Consider the following 25,527-nt stretch of genomic DNA (forward strand, 5'->3'; position numbering starts at 1 on the left):
CTTTTTGTCGGTGATATCTGTATAAATGTTTAACATACTGTAGAAAATGTAGACATGACAGCATTTCTTTTTCAATTGAGGAGTTACCTCTCAAATTTTTTATGCTCATGAATGCAGAAAACACACATTCATTCATCTATTTGTGGTAATTTACTTTTGACGACAAAGTGAAATGATAATCTCATCGAAGTAATCTCAGCCCTTTCGTTTCTTGTGGATTGTTCTTTCATTTTCTGTCGACATTCAGTAAAGCAACTAATTACGTTCTTGTATGAGAGAACCATTCTCAGTTCCTCTTTTTCAGTGCAAGAGGATGTTGCCAATGGTATCAGTTTGTTCTCTTTCTGACCTGGTTGCCTACACACACTGTAACACGTAATGTATCAGCATACGTGTTAAGGAAGAATAGGAATCTACAGCAGGGAAAAGGCACATCTGACTATGCATTCATTAGTGGTTTATTTTCAATAAAATAGTCTGCACTGTTCATATTTTAGTTGGAAAGATAATTAAATCTGAAGGAAAACCTAGAAGTTAGTGATCATTAAAAACAACTGGTTAGATGTCTGATTTGTGTCTATGAGTAACTAAAGCATATGCATGCTTTGCTTTGTATCACAGCTTTATTATTTACATTTCCATTCTTTATCTTTTTTATCACATTGGTCTTCCTTGGTGGAAGAGATATGTGGGTGAATCATAAAGTTTAAAATTGTGATTCATTGTTGAAGACAGCTCTGTTTCTAGCTGTCTTGTATAATTAAGGTTTTGTTACAAATCATGTCAGTTTAAATGAACATTGCCAAATTAGAACTTGGGTCAATGCAGAAGAAAGAGAATAGAAGGCTTTGGTGTTGGATTTTTTTATTGTTTCAAGAACAAGGGTTTTTTTGGAATTTTTTAAAGAACAAAGTTTGTAATTATTAATGCATGTGATGGATCAATGCTTATATCGAAATCTAAGCATAGTAACAGCATTTAATACTTGAGCAGCACATTCATTGTTGTAGTCATGATCCTCTTTTGAAGAAGGCAGATAGTCATGACAATTGTATTGAATTTCAATTATGAATGAAAATTTGTAGTCATATCACTGCCTTTTACCAGTGGATAAACATGGCAGGACTGTATTACAGAATTGCAGTAACTTAAGACTTCTAACTATCTCTTGTTCGAAACCCCCAAGAAAGGATTTTATGGATGCATCAGCAAGGATTTTGAAACTTCCTTTTGATTCTATCCATCAGGAACAGGAAATGTAGAGAAAAGCCATATTTTACTGCAATAGCATTCATGTTGTGTTTATTTTCATAAACTGCTTCTCAATTAACAAGAGTAAATTGACCAGATGTCTTGATGATATCTTCAGTCCTTGGCACCAAAAATCTTCCTGAGAGTTTTGTAATCGGGAGGGGATGAAAATTGTGAAATCTGTCAGCATTTTCTGTAATAGCAAGAGGAAGGTTATTTGTAAAATTTAAGCAGAAGCTTAAGTAACCTAACTGTCAGAGAAAATATCTGAATAGCTGTACTCGATGTCACTGGGAATTAGCGATTACTAAAGAGCTGATTCCAAGCTCTCACTGTTCTTCATTCCCAGGGTATATGTGGAGTTATTTGAAAGACAGTGGAGCAGGGTAACCAGAGGAAGCTTCTCAGGATGGCCATGAGCACACGAGGAGGCCTTGCAGGCTTGGTCAAGTCATGGCGAGGCAAGGAGGCAGAATGGGTGGCCAAAAGGCCTTTCCTCTTGCTTGTGGCTAAGCAGGGACAGCAACCTCACCCTCTGGGCATTGCTTATGGGGGTGGGGGGACTTAGTTTTGTGGGGGTTTTGTGCCCTTATGGAAGAGAAAGTAGACAAAGTCATGAAGTAGTGCTGCTCCTTTATGGAGCTGTAAACTACTATTTTGATGTAATGAAGACTTAACCGATGAGAGTGCCCTATTGCCTGGTTCCTATTTCAGTCACTGCAAAGTACAACCAGCAACTTCAGGTTTTGTACGGAAATAAGAATTTGCACAAATGTGCTCAAGAGCAGTATGTACATGAGAAATTATTTTTTTTATTGACAAAACCCGTAATCTCCAGACAACTTTATTTGGCAGAAACACATTGTTTTTCTCTTTGGTGTGTAAATAATGCTCAGGCTTGTATTTTCACAATATTATTGTCATGTGCTCCAGTTTAAGATACTTCATGATAGAAGCATTTCATCATGTAGTGTCTAGTCTGCCACGTCCCAGAGAAAAAGAAATCTACATAGATGAAATAATAGCCCAGGCAGCATTGATCGTAGGTGTAAGAAAACGGAGTCTGCTGAAGTAATTATTGCCTTTCTAGAAATGAAATAGAATATTTTTTTTTCGTTAAAAATACTTAGCAATTGAAAAAATGGTATCACAATTGTGTTATAAAACAAAGGACATAGATGACATTTGTTAATAAAATATCTTAATTTTTAGGTGTAGGGGACACAGAATCTGTAATCTCAGTGACATCTTAGTGAAGTATACTGATGATGGTAACACTGGCAAAGTTTTTATATAAACCCACACATAACAAGACTTGTTAAATACAGTCTTATTGTTTCGTTATGCGAACAACAAATTTATTAGCCTGTAGTCCCATGTGGCTTGGTGTAAACAATGCTATCAGATAAAGTTTTGCTTACATCAAAGTCCCTTGTCTAGAAAATTTAGACTGTTATTTATTTCCCACCTTTCTTCTGGGAGATAATAATTGTTGAATACCAAAACAATTTAGTAAGTGAATAACTTCCACGTTAAATTTGATTTTTCTGTTAGCCATACTCCTGTTTTAGCAATTACTTAACAATTACTTGGGCTTCATTCAGTAATAGAAGCAGCACGCTCTTTCCACTTTTTGCCTATGTCTGTAATAAATATAACATGGTTTACAGGCAAAATAATTAGTCTGGCACTGCATGGCATTATAGTAGTTGAAGACAGTTTTCTGTATAGTGAGTTAGTCATCAATCTCAGTGACTTTTATGGAATAAGATTAGAGAACCACAGGTTTGATCAGAGAGGCAGGGGCTGTGTTTGCCCAAATTAGGTTGTGAGTGGAAAAAGTAACTGCACTAAGAGTAAGAGCATTGTCAAGTAAAACTTTTACCTGACCAAAATAATGTATTAATGGAATGTATACAGTTGTCAAAGTCCCTACTTTAAGTAATTGAAAAATACCAATCTTCAACAATCACAAGGAGTATAAACCTTTCAAATTGATACTTGAATCTGTAGAATAACATTAGGAAAATGCAATATAGAGTGAATCATCCAGGTCTTGTCAACTAGAAGTAACATGAATAGTTATGGACAGGCAGTGTGAAAATTAAGATTCAGGAACTGATTTAGTATGCCAAGTTGTCCTCTAATTTGTGTTGTTATTAAGGTGAAATATTTAGGTCTCAAGAATGAGTTTTCCTGCTTTGATTGCTACGGTACAACTGACAGTTAATCTGGAGGAAAAGAAAGAAAGTGTTATTCCTCAAGGGAGCTTCTCACCTGGGTCTGCTTGATATAAGTTAGATGCACTAATATGAGTCAGAAAAAAATTATGACAGAGTGTATATCTGTCCACAGGGTAATGTTTAATAACCAAGAGAATTAATATTGGCTTTAGAGACACTCAATTAGGTAGAAAAAAATAATGTTATTCAATGGACAATGTTTAGAGCCTGTCAAAGAACTAGATGGAGAGACAGTATCTAAAATGGGTATTAAACTTTTGAAGGAGGTTATTGAAAGTTATTGGCTTAATCAGTGCACTCCTTGGCTAGGTGTAGTTTTCATTGCTAAAAAATGGTGGGCTATATCTCCCTGAGAATGCACTGAAGATAAGGCTATTAATTTTGCTTATGCATGCACATGCCAAACTCAAACTCAAGACAGAGGATTTAGATTGGACCTCTGTGAATTTCCACATGGTAGAACTAGTCTGAACTGTGTTTTTACCTTAGGGAAACTGATCTCTGTTATTAGCAGAGACGAGTATCTCACAAGAATGCAAAGTCATAATTTAGGAAGATACTGGTTTACCTTTTTTTTTCCAAAATCTTTGTATAATTTTACAAATCCTGTAGTAGATACAATTAACACATCCTTTAAAATAGTTGTTGTATGGATTTTCAATTTTTAGATATTTGTTTTTTCTCAAGGAATCACTAAAATTATATCTGAAGTAAAAAGGGTTTCATCATGTAAACTACACCAATAATAACAGAATTTGACAGAATAATTGTATTAGAAAATGTACAGCTGTTCCGTCCCCCAATAAGCACAACTTAATACCGTACTGAGCCTATTACAAACAGTCTTGGCAGCCCTGCTCCAAAGGGCAGACAAGGATCAGGGAAGTTGTTTGATTAGCATCTCTGGAAAAACATCCCCCTCCCCCACTTTCACAGTGTTTTACCACAGACGTATGGGAAAACCAATTCACTTGGGACCTCTGGATACATTTTAGTAGGCACACAGGCTTGAAGAAGGCCATGGAGGTCATCAATTTCCTACAGTCATCATGAGGTAGAAATTTAGTTTAGACCCATCAGACAAAATAGCCTTTTTCTGAAACCGTAGGTCACTAAACCTTTACACTTACCTTCCTGAAGCATTCTTCCTTCTTCCTCCAGGAGGAAGTACACACTGATAGCTAGTTTTCTATTTTGACACTTTGCATTAAAGCCTATTTTTCTCCAAAGGTTGAAATTGATTAAGCCATAATACTTTTGTTAGGAAGTTTTCCATTTTTACTTTTTTTTTCAATTCACGTAACAATAAAACAATTATCATCAGTACAATTGTAGTGCAATGCTTAAATTATGGAGTGGAGTATAATATAAAATATTTATGTTCCTTCTTATATATACAGAATGATATGTTTTGTTTGGATGCAATGTTACTGTGACAATTGGAGAGCCAAATTACTTTCCACAGACACGCTGAGATACTGCATAGACTGTGTGCTGTCAGGTGCTAAGAATCATAAAAATGAGTCTATTGTGTAACAAACAAATAGAAGTTTCCAATCTTGTTACTGTATAATAAGTTTTATGTTGTTTTGGGCAAGGAAATAGATTGAGATTTACTGAGGCTTTGGTTAGAATAATAGATAAGCAACCATGGTGAAAAACAACGACAACAAAACTGTGAGGAATAATAATAGACCATTGTCAAAGGCTACATTAATGAAGCAGCCCTTTTCTTCATAAATTGTTGTGTTCTAACTTCTTCCTTTTGTGCTACCTGAAGTTTTCTAAATAAACTTTTTTTTCTTCTAAGTAAGAGGCTTTTATTCAGGATATGGCTGTCCTGTTATAAAATATTTTACCTCTATTGGCTGAAACTCCATCCCTAGCAGACATGCTTTGTCCCTCAGCCCTTTTTCAAGAGTAAAAATTGTGGGTGGTTAAGTGTTATCCAGAACTAAAATGTGTTTCTAAATTTTATGTCTGTTCCTTTTTCTAAAGTATATGCTTCTGATACAGCTTTATAGCTTATAGAATATTCAAGTACTTGAAATGGCATTGCAAGGGCTTTTGTGTCTGAGTTACAGGCTCTATCTGTAGGAAAAATGATAATGCAAAAAGTGGTATAACAGGTGTGGATAACATGGTGTAATCTTAATAATATTTACAGTTGTCTCTAAGTTTTGGTTGGTTGTTTTGGTTTTGTTTTTTTGGGGGTTTCTTTTTTGTTTTGTTTTGTGTGGTTTTTTTGCCTTTTTTTTTTCCCCCTGGCAAATTCTGATAAATAGAAATTTAAACAGAATCTCAGAAAGGTTGAAAATGTCAAGCATATTTGTTCAAGATATAACCAATGGCAAATATTAGGTTGTTGTATAGCTATTCTGGGTTTTCAGTGTGATTTTGTGGTAGAATATTGTAGACTTATGAAATTGAATAGAGACATTGATGAGAAAACTGCTGAATTAAACTCCATCCCTTTTTGCTTCCAGCAATTACTTGTCGCAGACAAGATGGAGGACAGGCTGACATCAGTGAGTGCCTTAAATATGCTGGTCCATTACCGTCCTTAACACAGACGTGCCAGATTCCCTGCCAAGATGACTGTCAGTTTACGAACTGGTCAAAGTTTTCTTCCTGTAATGGGGACTGTGGAGGAGTCAGGACAAGAAAACGCACTCTTGTTGGTAAGAGTAACAAAAAAGAACACTTCTTTTATTAATGATTGCTAGTGCTTTGATTAAAACTTGTGTTGTTCTGAGGTTCCACTATGACAAGCAAGCAATATTTGTCCTCATGGCAGAAAGCAGACCCAATGTCACTGTCATGCTCTATATGCTGGGGGTGGAACAAAAAATAGCCCCTCAAGAGAACAGCCTCCTGCAATATGTCTCAGCCTCTTGATCATGGGGAAGTGGCTAGAGAAAAGATGGGAGAAGAGAGGAGTCCAGGGTTTCTTCTGAATGGAGCGCACGTGGTAAATTGCAAAGCAAACCGTTTCTTTTCTTGACAGGCAAGTCAGCATTGGTTGTAGTTCCAGGGCAGTAGAAAAAGTTAAAATAGCATAATTAACCAACAATCCGATACAGTCTAAGGAAATAAAATTTAAAAATATTTACAATTTTGTTGAACACTCTGTTATCTTTTCACCAAAAGGGGCACAATTGTTTTCTATTTAAACATTTCTCATACCATCTTTGTTCAAAATCCTGATTCTGCAGCCTGCTTCTGTGCACAAAGAGTTCAGGACGGTTGCTGGTCCTGGTTTATCATTTCCACAGAATTATGCCCTTGAGATTATCTATTTGTGATAAACATTTATCAAATATAAGAAGCAGATGTCTGTGGTTACACTCTCTCAAGCGGTTTCTCTGAGTTACAGCTTAAAATATGAAAATATTTTTTCAAGAGCTTTTTTTTTCTTCAACTTTGACTGATTGTTTTCAAGTAGGTATTGAACAATTCAGTGAATATCAAAAAGGATATAACTCACAAACACTGATTGGCTTAATGGTGCAAAAAGCCACAGACCTTGGGCCCTTCAGCCTGATGCAGCTACTGTGAGGCAATCAGAGAAGTCCAGAACAATTTTGCTCTGTTCTGGAGAAGGAAAACCCTTCACATCACTCTCAGATCACTTTCAGTCCCAAACAAGGTTAAACAAATTTAATTTTATAAAGACAAGAAAGTAGATTTTAAAAGCTGGTAATGAAAACCAGAGTGGCTGCAGACCCTATTAATGATTTTTATATTTTTGGTTCATATGCATTTTCTTAGTTTATGTGTATTTTCTCAGCTGAGTTTAGGGATTAGGTCTGCAATTTGTTTTGATTCCTCAGCAACTATGATTCTGTGCACAAGCTGCATCTTGCTGGCATTGTTTAAACAGGTTGAATTATTACCAGATTTAACTTGGTCTGTTTCTTTGGTTCTGTTTTCTTTACACTGACCTGTAATTGAGAAAAAAATCCTGTTAAAATTCCTCTGAAGCTTCCAATAGAAAAGTTTTTTATAGAAAATCTTGTGAAAGTGGATTTCATTTTTTTTTTTTAATTGGTGACAGACCAATCAACAGTCATCTCTCTTTAACAGGATAAGGTGTTAACTGCTCACATTCCTTTTCCTGCTTATGGTCTTGGCTACACCAGGACTTCCCTCTCAGATGGTGTTTTAATGCATTAGAATTACTATGCAGCCGAATGGTTTTCAGCCTTAAGCTTTGGTGTGCCTCTTTTGAACTTCGTAGCTGCAGTCTTTAACATCAGATTTATGATTAAGACAGTCCTTTCCCTGGCTGAATGTTTGCTCCCCAAATTCTTTGTGTTCTCTGTTCTTACGCTGCCTTCATCCAGCAGCTCAGACCACTGCATGAGGCAAAATGTTGTTTGATTTTCTGCCTCATTTCTTGACACAGCTAGGAATGCTATTTTGTGGGTGATTTTCCTCTTCAGTAGGTAGAGTTTCTGTTGTATCCCTTGAAAACTCTTGAGGTTTTAGTTAACAGAATAAAAAGGTTTTCCAATGATGTCCAACCATTTGCCGCGAACTTTTCCTTGGTCCGTGTGATGGATGTGCTTCCAGTTTGAAAAATCCTTTCTTCAACTTCTTTCTAATCTACATTTTTATTTCTTCCGCGTGGAATGAAGAGAAAAAAACATGCTCTGCTCCTAAATTATAACCGAAGCCTCGGGAGTGAGACTTGGTCTCTGTCACAGTGCTATTTGCCAATTAGACTGTATTGTTTGCGGTGGAGGAAAGCTAGCTAAGGGGGGAGCCCATTAGCAGCCTCAGAAAGAATGTAATAGGATCCAAACCCTGTCCCCCACTTCATCCCCCTGTAAATCAGAAAACCTCTGGACAGTGAATAATTCATGATCTTCAAGAAGACTCACTGTGACTGTCTCATAACTCCAGTGAGCTTTATGCCAGGTTTGCTTCCATGAGGGAAAAAAAAACCTGACTAAGAATTTTTTCTTTTTTTAAAAGACAAGAAAGAACAGATTCTCTTACCACACTATTAACACCTTGCGATACTTCCCTGTCCAGAGTTAAGTTACCTTTTCAAACTTGCTAAGACTGTGATCTGTGCTGTGGTGCATTGTCTGTGGCAATGTGCTGCCCAGACTAACATGCAAAGCTGAACTAGAGTGAATTCCTAATTATTTATGTTGAAAATGAAGAGAAGTATATTTTTAGTATGAAGTTGTGTTGTCAAAAGAAAGTTTTCTTCAGATACCTTCTTTCTATTCTAATTGAAGGCAGTAGTAATTACAAGCACTAAAGGTGTGTTCAGTGCCTGTTATATTTGTTTCATTGCTAACTTTTTCATACTGTATTCCCCAAGAAGTTTTATCCAAAATATAAATATATGGCTTTATTTTCAATGATATTGCCTTTGTACAAATTATAGGCATCCATTACTTCAGAAATTCACATCATTAACGTAAACGAATAAAGATTAATGTAAATATTTTTAGGCATGTGTATTTGTTTGCAAGCACTAGTTACAGAAGTCTACATGAAATTTTTGGAGAGATGAAAACTAATATGAACTTTTGAAAATAATTGTTTCTTCTTTCTAGGAAAAAGTAAGAAAAGGGATAAATGCAAAAATTCTCAGTTGTATCCTCTGATTGAGAATCAGTTTTGTCCATGTGACAAGTACAGTGCTCAGCCTGTGGGAAACTGGTCAGACTGTATTTTACCAGAGGGTAAACTGGAAGTATTGCTGGGAATGAAAGTACAAGGAGACATTAAGGAATGTGGACAAGGCTATCGTTACCAGGCCATGGCATGCTATGACCAGAACAATCGACTTGTGGAAACATCACGATGCAACAGTCACGGTATTTAGAAACCTCTTTTCTTTCATCCGTTTACTGATCTGCTTAATTTTGTTTAACATAATGTGTGTTCAAGTAGAATTAGCAGATTAATATTTATGGCTTAGACAGCATTTTCTCCCAAGATACCTTCAAACCCAGCACGTGTTTTTGCTGACTCACAAAATAGTAAACTTAAGTTTAACTGATTCCTACAGTGCAATATTTAAAAGTAAGATTATGGTAATTACTAACTAGGTATTGTAATAGAGAAAAGTAAAATCTTGTTGTTTTTCCTGATTACTGTACCTGTAAATTTGAGAATAAATTCATTTAGAAGGGTCAGATCCTCAAAACATAAAGAAGGATAGCACAGGACTGTTTTGGAAAGGCTGAAATTATTTCCACATATTCTTTAGATAGATTTAATCTCCTTAAACAGCCTTATCACTACCATTTGCTCTTCAACACCTCAACAGGCATGCATTGACCTGACTTCAACAGCACACAACACTTTCTCTGTACAGTTCTACCATGTGTAAAGCTCATATATTTAAAGACTTTATGTTCTTTGTATTCATGTTGCTCCTGAAGGGAAGAGTGTTCCTTCCTAAAGTGGATGCATCTATAGTGTTGGGATCAAAATTGGCACTTTCTGATTTTCAGTGAGGCAGAAAAGTGCTAATTTACATCATTGAAGTTTTGGTGTTCATTTCTTTTCCTGCTTGCACTGCAAAATTGAATCTGACCTATTGGTATGGAAAGCTGGATGTTAGTGCCATTAAAATGTCAATGTAAGTTTAATTTGTATATACATTCTACTTTATGATGTTAAATTAAGAAAACAGAAATTTCATTTATTTACTTGGGCAAAGTTAAAATAGCTAATCAAAGAAATTTAATGACTGAAGGGGATATTAATTAGCACTATTAATTCCTGTTTTGATCTATGATAAATTAGGAACTGAATGCATGAAGCCAAACTGTATTGTATCTTTGCGATTCCATGGAATGCATGGACCATGCAGCTTTATAACTCAAAGCTAAGCTGGAAGATAATTTTGTGAAGAATTTTTTTACCATTTCAATTTTTGTTCAAAATCATCTCTTTCTGTAGTTAACTCACACTGAAAGATACACTTGCATAAATACATCTGAATGACAATATCTAAATCCTAAACTCTCTTGGGACAGGAAATCTTTCTACACTGAGAATGTTCTTTAATTCTGTTCCCAGACGCTTGTTCTGGGTTGAGGTCCACAAAGACTTATTATAGTTTTGTTCTATTGTATAGCTATACTTAGCCTGAGCAGGACCACTTGCCATGTTTGCAGTACCAAAAGGCACAACTACCTCTAATGACCAAAAGTTGTATAAACTGAGGGAATTATAAAGCTCCTCCAAAAGCTGGTAGGGAATGCTGAAAAAAGGAGTCATGGAACAATATGAATTGTTCAGAAGACACCATTGTAAAATACAGACTGAAACTTCTTCCTGTTTATTTGTTGATTTTGGTTTTTTTTAAACTTTATGTGGCACTGTGTTAGTATTCTTTGAACATTATGTCCAGAGTGACCTTTGAGAAGTGGAAAATTATAAAAGTGCTTAAGTGCCTGGAAAACTAGAGGAACTGATGTCCTGCTGCCAGTCAGTTTTCATTGGCTCAAAGAATGGTGACTGTCATGTCAACAGCCAAGGGAGGACATGTGAGGGAAGAAGCTGTATGTCCAAGAGAAAATTGTAGGTGTTATATGTGGTAGGTAATGTGCTGCTTGAAGTAGCTTCCAAAAAGAGGTGGGAGCTATTTCTTTGTGTGGAATGAGCATGGATGTAGCTGCTTTCCAGCCCTGGCAGTACATGCTGAGGTGTAACTTCATTGCAGGAATCAGAGAGACATGAAAGAGGAATAAAAAGCGGGGGGGGGGGGGGGCGGGCTGGGACGGGGAGGGGAAGAAGTATCTTTGTTTCTCCTATTATAATTCTTGATGATAGCAAATTCTAATCTAATGGATTTTATCAGTGAATGCCACCTACACTCACAGTGACCACAATGAATAATAATCCTGCAGAAAAGCTACTAACAATATATTGTTATTTTACCTACTATACCCAAGGCTACCATTTACATGCTATTAGCCCTAGCAGGTTCCAGAGACAGCCTTCCCAAAGCACAATACAGGATTGCTTTGGTTTTTTTTTTATTTCTACAGTTCAATCCCATTTTTCTCGTGGGAGATTTGAAGTCTCTTTTAGCTCTCTTTGTAAACTGGAAATGTTTGACAGTCGTTACTATATTTATTGTAAGTTGAGAAGCCTGAACCCTTTGTTTTTTGGAGTTGTTCTGAATTCTTTCCCTCTAGATCAGTTTATTAAGGTGTCTGGTACTTTGATTCCCCCCCTCACCCCTCGCCCTGTTTCATTACCTAGTTTTGATAGTGAAGCTCAAGGGATCTGTGCATATCTTCTCATCAGTTCCATTTGATGGAGGCAGTTCCTTTATCTTGGTCCATGGTGTAGTGCATGGGCAGATAAAACTAGGAATTGCTGTTGAACAAATCCTGCATCCCTTGTACTTCCTAAAATTGTTTGACAGGAATTTCAGGTTTATAGGGAATGAGGTATCTAACCTGACTTTGACAGCAAGGAATTAAACTGACACAAAGGAATATGTCACTAAAATTATTATTTCCTTCACACTAGCTCTTCTAGAACAAAAATCTGTTATTAACAGGTGCTGCACATACACATAATACAGATTAATTCTAAGGCTTACTTGATTTATTGTCCGTCTTCAGCTTTTCTTCAGGTTTAGCTTACTTCTGCAGGTACAAGGAGACTAGAACAGATGATATAGATGTTTCAGTCTTATTTCAGTATGTTTTATGTTTGCTGTCTTTTCTGAATATCTGCTTTGTATTCGTGGATTATGTTCTGATCCTTTGTATAAACTTCTGCATGTATAAACTTCTGTTTTGCCAGTTAAACCTTATCTTATATCTTGCCAGTATTTATGTTTTTCTTATTGTTTTCATGCCCTTGGTGTATGACAGTTCTTCAGTTTGACAGCATCTCTAGATTTCGGTGTGCTATTTGTTGTGGGCTTTTTTCGTTAAGAACAAACACAAAAGCTGTATTATGCTAAATCAACAAGGGACTTCTGTGGTATCACAATAGTTACCCCACATGCTAGCAAATAAAAGTACCTTGTAGCTTCCCATCAATCTGATTTTAGTTTTTCAAGCTAAAATTGACAAGACTCATAATTCAAGCCTGCTTCAGTTATTTTTGTAAACTCTAACAAAATTACTCATATCCCTATGGAAATAATAGCACTAAATTTTTTACTAATTTTATAACTGATCCAAAGAAGAGTGAGGTTTGTTTGGTTTGTTATCTGCTTTACTCATAAATATGTTTTACTGTTGATTGCTGTCTGTTATTTCTTTTCCTAGTAGCATAGTATGTAAATACAGTTTTTATGGTATATGATTTGGTGAATTAGCTTGGACTAGGAGAGAAATAAAGACCTTTTTTTAAGGGACAATATTTCCTGTGCGGTGTTCTGCTTTTATGTGAGGTTTTGTTATCTCCTGACACCATGAAATCATGAGGTGGGAAATGGGGATAATTGTACTTCTTCACCTACAACAACATCCTCTATATCTGACAAGAAGGAGAAACTACACCCACACTGATGTTATTAATATATCATGGGATATATCATGTGATATGCTATGATGCCATAAGAAACTCAAATTGTGAGACTGAGACTGTCAAAGGTTTTATGTAAATACTGCTGTATAAATTTATGAGGCCGTGAACAGGTCAGTGTTGCAAGTCAAATTGTTTTGAGTGGGAGGAATCAGAAGGCAGACCTGCTATGCAATGCCAAAAAATTCATAAACTGTTTTGCAGAATGTTGTGTGCTTATAATCACAATTCCGTTGTTCTGCAGAAGCAGAAGAACAAATACTACTGAGGTCTTTTTACTGCTTGACAGATTTCATTTTCAAAAGATTTGAGAAGAGGTAACAGTTTCACAGACAACAAGGAGCTAAAGGAAGAGTGTGGCACAAGGAAGGCCCTAAATTAGTAGACCCATAAAAGGATTAGGATTCTTGTGATAATCTTTGAAATTTTGGGTGTAGCTATAAAGTCCCAAGTACAAACAAGTTTCTCAAAAAGACAGCAGTGACTGTAACAAAAGAAAGGAAAGCCAAAATACAGTTATAGGACTCTCTTGTTACAGGTAGGTGAGAACACTGGAGAAGCAAAGGACAGAGTCCTTCTGGAGCAGGTCTTTAGTTTTCTGTAGCTTAACAGGTACTTCAAAATAAACCCCAAACTAACAGCTGAAAAAGACCTAGGTTTCAGCTGCAGACAGACGAGGTGGGTTTTTTCTTATTTGCTTTTTTATGGTTTGGTTTGTTTTGTTTTGTTTTTCAGTGTTATATATGCCTAATACTTTAATTTCTTTTTGAAATTTAATTTCTTTTTGAAATATTTTGTTTCAAATTTGAGCTAAATTTATTGATGAAAGAGTTAACACCATTCAGCAGCCATCTGAAATATTCTGCCACTGGTATTTTTCAGCTGTACCAGTTCTGTGGAGTGCAGGCAGGAGCTAACAGCTGACAGTTGTCAGCAGATGTGGTAATGTCAGCTAAAACTGGTGACTGAGATGTTTGCCCATTTTTCTTAATAGAAGACACATAAATTTCCCTTTCTCTGATTCTTGCTTTGTTTCAGTACTACATAGGTAATTTTACTGGAGAAATACAAAAAATACATGGTTCTCTTGATAGTCAAGTGAGAGAGGTTTTGGGGTTTTTTTTGTTGTTGTTTGTTTGTTTAGGGTTTTTGGTTTGTTTTTGTTTTCCATTAGGAAAGCAGCAGTTGTTTTTTCATAGCTTTATCCCTGTCATCACTAGTATACTAGAGCTCTGTGGATAATGACGTGTCTGCCAACAATCTGCTTCAGTGTATTTGTGAAAAAAATTTAAAGGGTCTCCTAACGATCCCTTTAAACTCTACCTTGGAATTTTCATGATAAAAAATCGAAAGTGGGCCACTGTTGTGATTATGAACTACACTATTTACTCTTCAATATTTAGTTTTCCTCCATCATATATGAATTGTGAATCATGACCCACATTAGCTAAACGGTGATTTTGTTTATGTGTGTGTGGTGAAGGCAAGCAAAGTAGCATGGCAGATGCACCATTTTTATATAGATTTTATTACCCTTCTTAATTCATGTCTATTTATTGCTAAGACCTTAGGCATAGTCAACCAGTCCAGGATACTTTGTCTGCTGCCTTATTAGTGTGAGATTATTTCCCCCTTTAGCATTAATTAAATGAGATGCATTGATTTGTGCTGACTCTACAAAGTCCTCCATGGCTACAAGGCTTTTGCAGGGGATTAGAGAGGACTATCTGTGTGTCAGTGAATACTTTTGCAACAGCTGCTGGGAGTATCAATGTGAATCGAGGAGTTTTGTATCTAATTGCTTATGTGTGCATTAGTAAAATCTCATCTGTTATAAGAGTCTACAGGGTCCAAGAAATCAGTTAGAACTTTCTGTATCCACTTGTATTCGGATATTTTTTTTTTAATTCTTTTTCACTTTGAGTACTCTAACCTGAAGTGATGCAAATTTACCATCAAAAATTAAATTAAAATTTAATTTAGAATTTCTGTTGAGCTTTTATTTTAATATAAATATATTTCCCATAGGAGATTCTAATCTAGCATGGTAGTAGGCTTAGGTTCTCGAATTGTTGTTAGGATTCTTTACTGTTTCATTGCTTGGATCTTTCCAAAGATTTTATATATATATATGTATATATATATATGCAAGATGCCATATTTGTCCTGTTGTGTATTCTCTAGAAATATGCTCCCTATTACCCTGCACCAGAAATACTAGCTTAGGCCTTTGTGTTATAGTGCCACCATATCTGCCCTGTTGACAGGACACCAGTTATGAAACAGTCATCCATCGACCCAAAGAGCTGTAGTTATTTCACCAGAGACAGAACTGCTGATGCAGAAGGTAGTTAAGCATTAATAATTACTCTCAGATTCTGAGGCTTTGAGGCTGGAAAAAAAAAAAATCTTCTGGAGTTCAATCTATCTTCCCATGGCTAGGCAGAAATATGAATATTCTCAAGAAATATATATATTCTATTGCAAGTGAAATGCAGATAATTATATTTTTCTTTGCGCTGGAAGATGAGATCCGGGAGCTTTATAATTCCTTGGGGAAAAAAATAAAAAAGTGTTAAAGAACATAAACCATTCTAACATTGCAGGTTTTTTTCTTGGAAACATAGCATGACATTTTAGTCATGAAAGCAGAAGCATAACTCTGTGAGTCCTAAGGAACAAAAGAGTTCATGTAAACACTTTTTAAGATATTCTGTGTCTTCACCCTTCAACTCAAGTAGCCTGTCTGTTCTTAGATATTGGCCATGCAATTTGTGGGGAAAAACCTCATATCAACGTACTTAACCTGCTTTGTCATTAGATGAATTGTGAAGTCCATTGAAGTCCTCCATTATAAATTATCCGTCACATCTGTCAATAACTTTGTTCTAGGAGTCCAGATTTAATAACCAATTAACAATGGGACAGTAAACATTTCCGTTTTAATTATGAGTTCAGTTCATACTCCTAGTGGTTCAAAGCCATTTGGTAAATTGTGGTTCAGTAGTAAATCTTTAATGATAAAATAACCGTGTTCTTGCTGGTAGTAGGCAACTGCCCATTTCACAGCCTTATGAAGTTCAGCTGGCAGGAGCTGAAGTAATTGAGAAACTACTGCACTGGGAAAAGGAACAGGCATTCCGGGATGGGTGTCTCTTTCTAGTACCCTTCCAGACCATGCAGGGCCAATGCTCTGTACCACATTATCCCAAGGTCTCATCTCTCCAGCATCCCTCAGATGTTGTGAGGAGAAGAGCGAGCTGCAGGAAGCACACAGTGAAAGACTGTAGTCAGGAGAAGAAACAGCAGGCAAAATATCAACTACAGATGTCCAGGGAACTACCTTTAGCCTTTACAGTGTTGGTCTTCTATTTCACTGTCCCTCCCTAACCGTCACACTCTTCTTCAGCTCTTCTTAATAGCAGCGTCACTGCTCTCATTATTTCCTTCTCTCTGCATCTGTTGTATTTCTACCTTGGTAATATCTTGCTTGTTCTTCAAAACTCAAGGCTCTAAGCATGCCATTTACTGTAATTATATTACACAAACAGTTGTGTGATATAATTGGATGATATTCCACCATGTGGACACCCACACATTAGAAGCCTGCTTCTTTAATAAGATTTCACACTGTTTAATGCAAGGGGCACCATTTCAAGGGTGATTAGATTAGAGTGAAAACAAGTCTGAAAACTGAAAAATGGTTTGTTCATGTCCTTTTCATGTCAGAAACCATGTATCTGCATCACTAGTCCCATTTGCATGTAATATTTCTGGTTTCTATGTTTTCTGTGTAATTTTTCTATATCACTATCTCTTCTCACTTGCTAAAATTTTTACAGTGTGGATAAAGTTTACAAATAAAAACACATAAAATATAACAAAAATAGTATAAGCTTTTCAAGGTTCCTGAACATACGCTTTTTGAATTTGAGGGGTTATTGTTATGAACTTTTGGAGATTATCATCCTTAGTCACCCTAAAACATATGTTGACTTAATTGACATAGAAAGGCTTCTGAAGTGATATGCTTCAGAGAAGCATTTTCTGAAAAGTACCATTAGATGGGTAGTAAATGGAATGGAACAAGTCATTTGGAACAAGTAGTTGTTTTTTTTTTTAATTCCATCTTCTTTCTTGGCTAGAGAAATATCTGCAAGGAATTTGAAGTCTGCTTCTGCCTGGGTTCCAAGGGAGTCCAGTGGCACAGCTAAATGCTAACTAGTCTGTTGAGCACAATAGTGAGGTGCCTGAGAGGAAAAGAATATGCCAAGGGATGAATATGCCAAAAACTTAATGTCAGGTGTAACAGGGTCATTTTCATCCTACACACTAATTACCTATAGAATGCACATCAGGGGGCAGGTTGTTTTTTTTTTTTTTTCCTTTGTTTTCCATTTTTATTTGTGGCAACATTCTTCATTACATTTCACTGTCTGGTCAGGAGATATCAGAGTAGGCTCTTGAGGGCATTGCATTCTGTTTCTGCTTCACCAAGATATTGCTTTTGGCGGGATGTTTATTTCTTTTCTCCTCTTTCTTTGTTTTCTCTGTCTATGCAGTGTGTCTTTATAATTCTCTTGATGCTGTGTTCGTAGCCATTTCTTTTCCTCTTCTCTCTCTCCTTGTTTCTTCTTACCCTTTCCTCTCTTCCCCCTCAGTCTCTCTTTTGTCTTGTGTCTCCTCAGTTGTTTTGACTTCTGACTCTTTGCCATGAAAAGTAACTTCACTCATTTACTTTCTTTTCCTTCTGTTTGGAGGTGACTGGGAAACAGCGAAACTCCGTTTTTTGGATCCCTTTATTCTGTTCACATTCTTGACCTATTTTTTATCCAGTGTTCTTAGTGTACCAGTGGTTGGGAATTTTTTATGCTTCTCTTGCATATTGCATAATAATAAGTGTTTTTCTCTCTGCTCTCAAAAAAATATTCTGCAATTCCAGCATCTCCAAGCCTTCCATTTTTCTTGTTCAGCTGGTTAATTTTCACATGGGGAGTTTCGGTCTTGATGCTAGCTTTTCTGAGCAAACAGGAAGAAGTGAGAGGAGAGTATCATAGGCCAGGTGTCCAAGAAATGGCGTAGGAAAGAGCTATATGGTGAGCAGAACCTATTCTATGAAGCTTATAGGATCAAAGACCCAGTATAAGATCGCAGTTCAGTATTTTTCCATTATAAAGTGAGTGGGAAATGTCACTTGGCCCACTGTATTCTATCCAGAATGCATTAGCACATCAGCAGGCTTGTAGTTTTCCATGTTACAACGCTGACACTATACCTGTAACATGATGCTGTTCTGGCTTTATTGCATTAAATGCTGAAGCAGTTTTAGTGCCTGACTTTGATGTAGATATTTCATAGATAACATGAAAAAAGTTGCTATAGTGATAGGGTTTCATTTGATGTTTTATGGAATCACTTGAACTACAGCTGAGTATAATTAAAATGTTACCTGGGACTTCCACATAGTATCATGTATTTGATACCATGTCTGTCTAAACTTTTTGGCTAACATTCTCATCATCTCACAAAAATATTTATTGTCCTCATTTGGTTGATCTGAAAGGAAACTAATGAAAAGAGTTTCTAATTTTTCAATTGCTGTAGTTTAGTGTGTTCCACACAGACTCCTTTTGGTAGGCTATGAAGTATGTCCATGCTATACTTGTCCAACTACCAAAATACTGTGATATCCTGGAGATAATTTTTAATGACTGGGTTAGATTGGGAAGATACCTTTGAGATTAATCAAGACAAATTTAAAATAGCTCAGAATAGCTTATGAAGTCCTTAAAATAAAGTCATCCTTAAAATAAAGTCTTCCTCAAGCAGGCTGTAGCAGCTGAAGTTACCTTATTAAGAATGCACAATGTATTTAAGGCAGCTGGAATTTGTTTCTTCCAGACATTAATTACAGAGGCAGAAATTTAACAAATGCTAAATGACATAAGTGTGTTACAGTTGAAAGGTTTATCCGGGAAACAAACAAACAAACAAACAACACGTACCCAAAATAAAACAAACTAAAGAAACAAACTAAAACAAACAACCTCCCCAAAAAACCAAGCAACAAACCCCCCAGACAAACAAACAAAAACCCCAAACAAAGCAAACAAACAAACAAAAGCCTACTGACAAGTCATATTGGAAGACATCATTTCAGAATCTCAAGCAAATTCATAAAGAGCATAATCTTCACTTAGACACTAAACACTTATTTTATTGCTTGGAGGGAACTGTTTATTTTAAATTTTTTGTTATTCTCCATTTTCATTCAGTAGTTTCTTGATTATATGAGCATATGATTTTGTGTAGCGCTGTTTGTAGTGCTTGTTAGAAGCTTCTTTCTGCTGATGATAAAGACTTTTATATTTATGCAATCTAAGTCCAATGTAGGATGAGGCACTGAAATAGGGTGCATCTGATTTCTAAGACTCACTCAGAGATGTCAGGTAAGGTGAAATGTAATCAATTTTGCATTTACTACTGCAGGGCAGTCTGTGTCACCACCTCTGATATGCAGTGATATGATCTTCAAAAATATATTTTGTCTAACACAGTGTACCTTTCATACAGTATCATGGAGCTGATCAATCAAATGGTGAGAGATATTTAATAAACATGCTTGCAATTCAAGCTAATAACATTCTAGCCATTTTAAAGAAGACCCATTTGGTGAACAGTAGTTCCACAGTGCTCAAAATGAGGATGTGCTCTCTACATTTATTTAACTATTTAACACTTCCAAACAAAGGAAGGCTATATAGGGTAAAATAATCACCTGAATTTAACCAGAAAATATTATGAATGTTACTGTATTTTTTTTTAAACCCTTTAAACCTTTTTTTAAACCCTTCTGTGGAAACCCTTTAGTGGAAGCAACTAGAAATGGGTTTATAGAATTAAAATATTCTAAGTGTTTTAAGTCTTTACTTACTTGTAATTGATATTGGTTGCTTTACAGAAGAGACAGAATACCTTTACTTAGAAGTATAGATTAAAAAAACAGAGCCGCTAACATCAGTTCTGATGAAAATGATGGTGATTTCTTTCAAACAAACAAAAAAATCAAGATATGTGAGAAACACTTAAAACCATGCCTAGCAAACTATGCCAATCATTTGAGAATATTACCTAAATATGTGTTAGGTTTGCAACTGTGTTCATCAAATATCTTAATTCACTTTTAACTGCACCAAGGTTTCTTTACTCTTTAAAGTGAATATTTGCCAACACTAAATACACTGCAGGTCTGACACAGGAAAGGGAAGAGTTCATATAGGCTATAAGGAATAGTTGCAGTAAAAATGCAGTAAAGGCCAGTTTTTTGTTTGAGGTCTTATAGTTTCTGTTTTAAAAATTAGCATAAATGACACATATTGTAGAGCTATGGCATATGTTGCTTTTAAAAGAAAGGCATTTTCACTCATTCAGTGAATTGAGGCCTCATGTTACTCCCTGCAGACCATGTCATAGCCTTTTCCAACCTCCCAGGACCGATGACTTATCCAAAGCAAACATCTGCTTTTCCATTCAGTGCAATTATTCAGTGTGCTACTGGGGGCAGATGGTTGTTAATCGACAGATCATTAATGTGGCAGGCCACTCTCTCTTTCTAGCCCTAGAAAGGTCACAAGGTGTTAAGTTCCCTCGCTCCAGGCTGGTAAGATGCATATCTTTTGATTCAGTTGGATTTTTAATGTATAACGACAACTGAGTTACTTGTTACAGTTATGGAGGAGCTTTTAATTAAACCTTTTTTTCCTTAAAAATATATGTTGATTTTACAGTGTAAGAATGGTGCAACTGAGAGATGGGTTAGTGTCAATTACACTGTAGCTGTCAGAAAGTTTGAATGCTGAAATCTGGTGACTGTGAATCCTAATCAGATAGCAGTGAGGATGCTCAGCTGCTACTCTGACACAGTCTCCAGCTATATGTGTCAATTTTCTGCAGAATTTAATTTTTCCCTAATGATGAAGAAATCTCTCTATTCACACAGTCCTGTCAAGTCAAACTTTGGACAATTTAAATGAAGTAGACGAGGGCTTCGGGGAGAAGTGGCAGAGTGACATGATGAAGAGATTTCACTTTCTTTTCCATTCATGCAGGTTATATTGAGGAAGCCTGCATTATTCCATGTCCCTCAGACTGCAAGCTCAGTGAGTGGTCCAACTGGTCTCGCTGTAGTAAATCCTGTGGGAGCGGGGTAAAGGTTCGGTCTAAATGGCTCCGTGAAAAACCCTACAATGGTGGAAGACCCTGTCCAAAGCTAGATCACGTCAATCAGGTAATTAATATTTACATTATTTATACAGCTTTTTCCATACCTCAGATAACCCTTTAGCTGTTTTGTCTGCTGATGTAGAAAAACTATAAAAAACATAAGGGGCAGATGCAGATAGAAGGAAGAGCATGTGTTGACTTAGGTTTCCTCAGTGAGCTTAGGATCTGCCTTGATTAGTTCCTCATCTGCAAGAATTTAGTGCATTATCTGAAGTGCAGATTGGAGACAATAAAACATTCTTATATGCAAATTGTGAAGACCACTTTTCTGAAGATCTTCTGTTACAAAGAGTAAAATGTCTCATTACAGATGCTCAAACTGGTAAGATTCTTAGTGTCATTCCCTGACCATCTTAGATCAGAAAGCAAGTTAAAACTCTCAGACACTCACACAGTATCATCCCAGTGGCCTTTAATGGGTTTTAGACAAGCTGGAGCTTGACCTTTCAGGTATACTTGCCCTGATACTGTGGTTCCAGTCAGAAATGCACTTCTGAAGTCCGTCTCCCAGTTGTCCCACCAGCCGCCCTGGATTTTCCAGTACGAAGCAGCCTGGCTGCCCAGTCTGCATCTTCTTCAAGTGAAACTAAGCCAAAAAATGTGACCAAAGAGCACATTGGAAGTGCTTTGACCACTGATGAGCATTTAGTCTTTGGGATCAAGTTTAGCACTAGTCCAAATCAGAGCCCTGAAGCTTGTTTGCTCCTGTTTGCTTGGAGAGTTTTAGAAATAAAAACCTTCCTTGTCAATTAACTTGTGCTCTTCAGAGTTAGTTTATATCCATATTACTGTTTAATTTAATTTAGTCTGCAGAGGCATGTTAAACAACCACACAATCTTCTCTGTACATATTCAAAGTCTGAAAAAAAAAATGTGCTGTCAATTTGCATTAGAATAAAACTGAAGGTACTTAATATTATCCTATTGACATTTTGCTAGCACAGAGTGAAATGGCTTGTTGATCTAATTTTCTACTTTAGGGAATGTAATTAGTTCTAATTTATAAAATAATAAGTGTTAAACTGCAGCTAATAAAGTAAGTCTGTGATCTACTTTAACAAAATGCAAACTAGAATGAGGGTTGCTGGGTACGGGTCAGCATGCAAATATGCTTTAAATTAGGAGGAATGTATTTCAACAAGAGCAAAATGTAGTCTATCCTTCTTTAATATTTATGTAGTACATAATAGGCTCGTATTTTTCTGCATCAAAGGTGATTTTGCTAGCGGTCTGTTAGGCACTTGAATGCAACACTGTTGCCCTCTACTGGTACTTTGACTTGTATTTGATTTGTTGCAATGTTACATGGTACTTGCCCAATAATACTAGATGATTCAAGATGTAATTATTGTAAAAATAAAATTGTAATATAGTACTTTTATGAGAAGGGAACTCTAAAGGTAGAAATGTGGAAGAATATAGAGGCTGATCTTTCAATTTCAAATACATTCACTGTCAATTCAGAAACATGCAGGGAATACACATTCATTCCAATTTTGCATTAATTATTTAATCTAAATGTGATCCAGAATTCATTCAACTGGAAAAGTACTGACTCTTCAGAATATTTACTTCAATTATAAAATTTAATTTGTTTTATTTATGTATTTATTTACTATATATGTAACATGCTTATTTGCACATATACAAAACACAATGGTTAGAGTGGGTCTTTGGTGCCCACAAGTATGTATAAGATGATGTACAGAGGGGCTATGCTATAAGCTGAGATCTAGGAATTAGGTACTCTGGGGAAAGACTGCAATGTGGAAGAAAAGATGGGAAAGAGGATGCTGGCAGTCTGGTAACATGTACATAAAAGGCTGTTGCAAAGAAGGAGGAAATAATCCATTTTCCATGGCCATCATGGATAGGATAAAAAGCAGCAGGCTTAGACTGCTGCAAGCAGATTTGGGTTAAGCCTTGGGGAAACTTTCTAGTGGTAAAGATAGTGAAACACTGAAATACAGTGCTTAAGATGCTCGTCAAGTTTTAAGAACAAGTTATTCAACATCTCACAGGGCTGACGTGTACAGCTGTATTTTGGAGGGAGACAGAACACAGTGAATGGTAGATGTCTCATCGAGTGTCTCTCCTCCTGGGCCATGCATGCCAGGGTGACTCCTGAACCATGCTCCAACTGAATGAAGCTTGCTCATTACTCACTTCAGTAGGCTAAAAGTCTTCATAATGTAATAATAATAGTCAGTTCTATTATAAAAGCATGTCAATGGCCTTCAGAGGATTTCAAATGAAGAGACTAATCTGAGACTGTAGAGAAAATAAGGACATCCCTGGCTTCAGGCATTATTTGCCCCCTTACCCAGCAGGTGTATACAATCCTTATACCACCCAGCTGCCCTGGCTGCCCTGGTTGTAGTTAAAAAATGCCAGTAGGGTCAAGAGAACACTACTAAGCACGTGCAATGCAATACAGAATTTTCCTTTGGTTTGCTGGGAAGATATCCAATTTCTATTTTACTGGAAAGGCTGTTGAATATGTGGGGTTTATGTATTCTTCTTGTGCCAACCAGGATGAGAGATACAGAGACATTTCCCTAAAACAGGGTTTCCCCTATTCTCATTTTGGAAATGCTGGGCAAGAATAAATAAAGTACCATTTCCCATGTGACTAAAAATTGTGCACTGAGTCCAATACCTTCCTTAAAATACATTTACAACTCCCATCTCTATGCTTGAGTTAATGCTTATGTAGTTCAAAGGTGGCCCAAATATGCTGATTCTGCTGGTCTTCTTGTGCGTGGGCTGATCAGCTGCATAGTGGTACACCAGACTCTATATGCATTCACTTTTCAAGGTTTTTTTGTTTGTTTTTTTTGACTGATGGTATTTTATTGCAGGTTAACTGCTAAACAATCAAACCATCGGTCCTCTTTTTCTACCCAAACATTGTTGCTGAAAAGCATCAAGGACTTCTTTAAGACCATGTCTTAGATTGTTGAGAAATATTAGTTATACTGACTTGATACCCAGAATGGTATGTGAAGTTAAAGATAATTTTGAGGCGTGGGGCTTCAGGTAATTATGCATTATTAAAATAAGTAATGAAGGACTTAGGAACTTTGGAAGGATGAGAAATGCCAGATCTTTCTATTCCACTGAATCTGTTGCACTAATGCTATCAGAACAATTTCAATTAATAGAGAATTCCAGTATCCTCTCCAAAACCATTGAGGATTTTTGCTTGTTTTAGGGAACTGGACTCCCTACTGTGTGAAGAGTTGGTGCTTGTTATAGACAAAAAAAGGAAAACAGTGTGTATTAAGAACCAAGAAAGAGGCTAGCTAATTTATAGTCTCTTCCAACTTGTTGTCATTTATAAACTGTTATTTTCTTCCAAGGGCAAATTTCTTGCAAAAATGCCCCACGACAGCAAGGGAGATCCAAGAGGAAAAATTGGATGCCTGTTGCTTGGCAAAAGTCATAGAATATTGTTTATAATAAAAGCTAAATTAATGCCATTTAAATACCTATGCTTCACTCTAATCTTTCTTTTCATCTTTGTTTTTTCTCTTGGGTTCATGAAAATACTTTCTTCAGGCTCAGGTAAGAGTTTCTAAAATAGAGAGATAACCTTAACATGTGCTTCCTGATTGTGCTCTAATGGTTATATTGTCTGTCCTTTTTTGTAATATATGTTTGAGAAAACACGGGAGATACTGTTTCAAATCTGTATTGAAGTCTAAACACAATACTAATGCTGGCACGCCAATATATTAGAGTGATTTTAATTATCCACAATGAAAAATAAAGTGAAACAGTATGTATTAGTGTAATTTACCTTGAACTCACCTCTCTTTAGAAATACAAAAACCCTGCAACAGTGGTATGGAGTAGTTGAGGAGAGATGTGAAGTACAGAAGTAAAGTTTTAGCAGAGTTTTAGTGGCATTTTTCTAAAAGATATACTCGTGAGCCAGCCTAGTTACAGATTTTCATAGAAACATACAATACCAGGTTGGAAGGGACCACAAGGATCATCTGGTCCACCCTTTCTTGGCCAAGACAAGATAGACAAGATGACCCAGCACCCTGTTCAGCTGAATCTTCAAAGTGTCAAGTGTTGGGGAATTTGTGTTAGTTGTGTTGATGTTATTGGTAGAAGTGGCATAATGTGGGTTTAGTGGGAGAGCAAACTAGGGAATCTGTCATTGTATGTCTTAGCTTCTGACTTTTTGTTATTTCTATAGTTTTCTATCAAA

General features: G+C 36.3%; 1 protein-coding gene across 1 annotated transcript in view; it reads left to right on the plus strand.

The window, feature by feature from the left end:
- THSD7A (thrombospondin type 1 domain containing 7A) overlaps positions 1–25,527 on the plus strand; it is a gene marked incomplete at its 3' end in the record, with an annotated part of 196,496 nt that overhangs the window by 144,523 nt on the left and 26,446 nt on the right. The window contains exons 13-15 of the mRNA XM_080339999.1: positions 5,981–6,175; positions 9,071–9,334; positions 21,131–21,309. Of these exons, the coding sequence (XP_080196125.1) occupies positions 5,981–6,175; positions 9,071–9,334; positions 21,131–21,309 (638 nt within the window). The remainder of the gene's footprint in view (positions 1–5,980; positions 6,176–9,070; positions 9,335–21,130; positions 21,310–25,527) is intronic.

The sequence above is a fragment of the Nesoenas mayeri genome, assembly GCF_963082525.1.
Source record: "Nesoenas mayeri genome assembly, chromosome: 2".
In the NCBI taxonomy this organism is placed as follows: Eukaryota; Metazoa; Chordata; class Aves; order Columbiformes; family Columbidae; genus Nesoenas; species Nesoenas mayeri.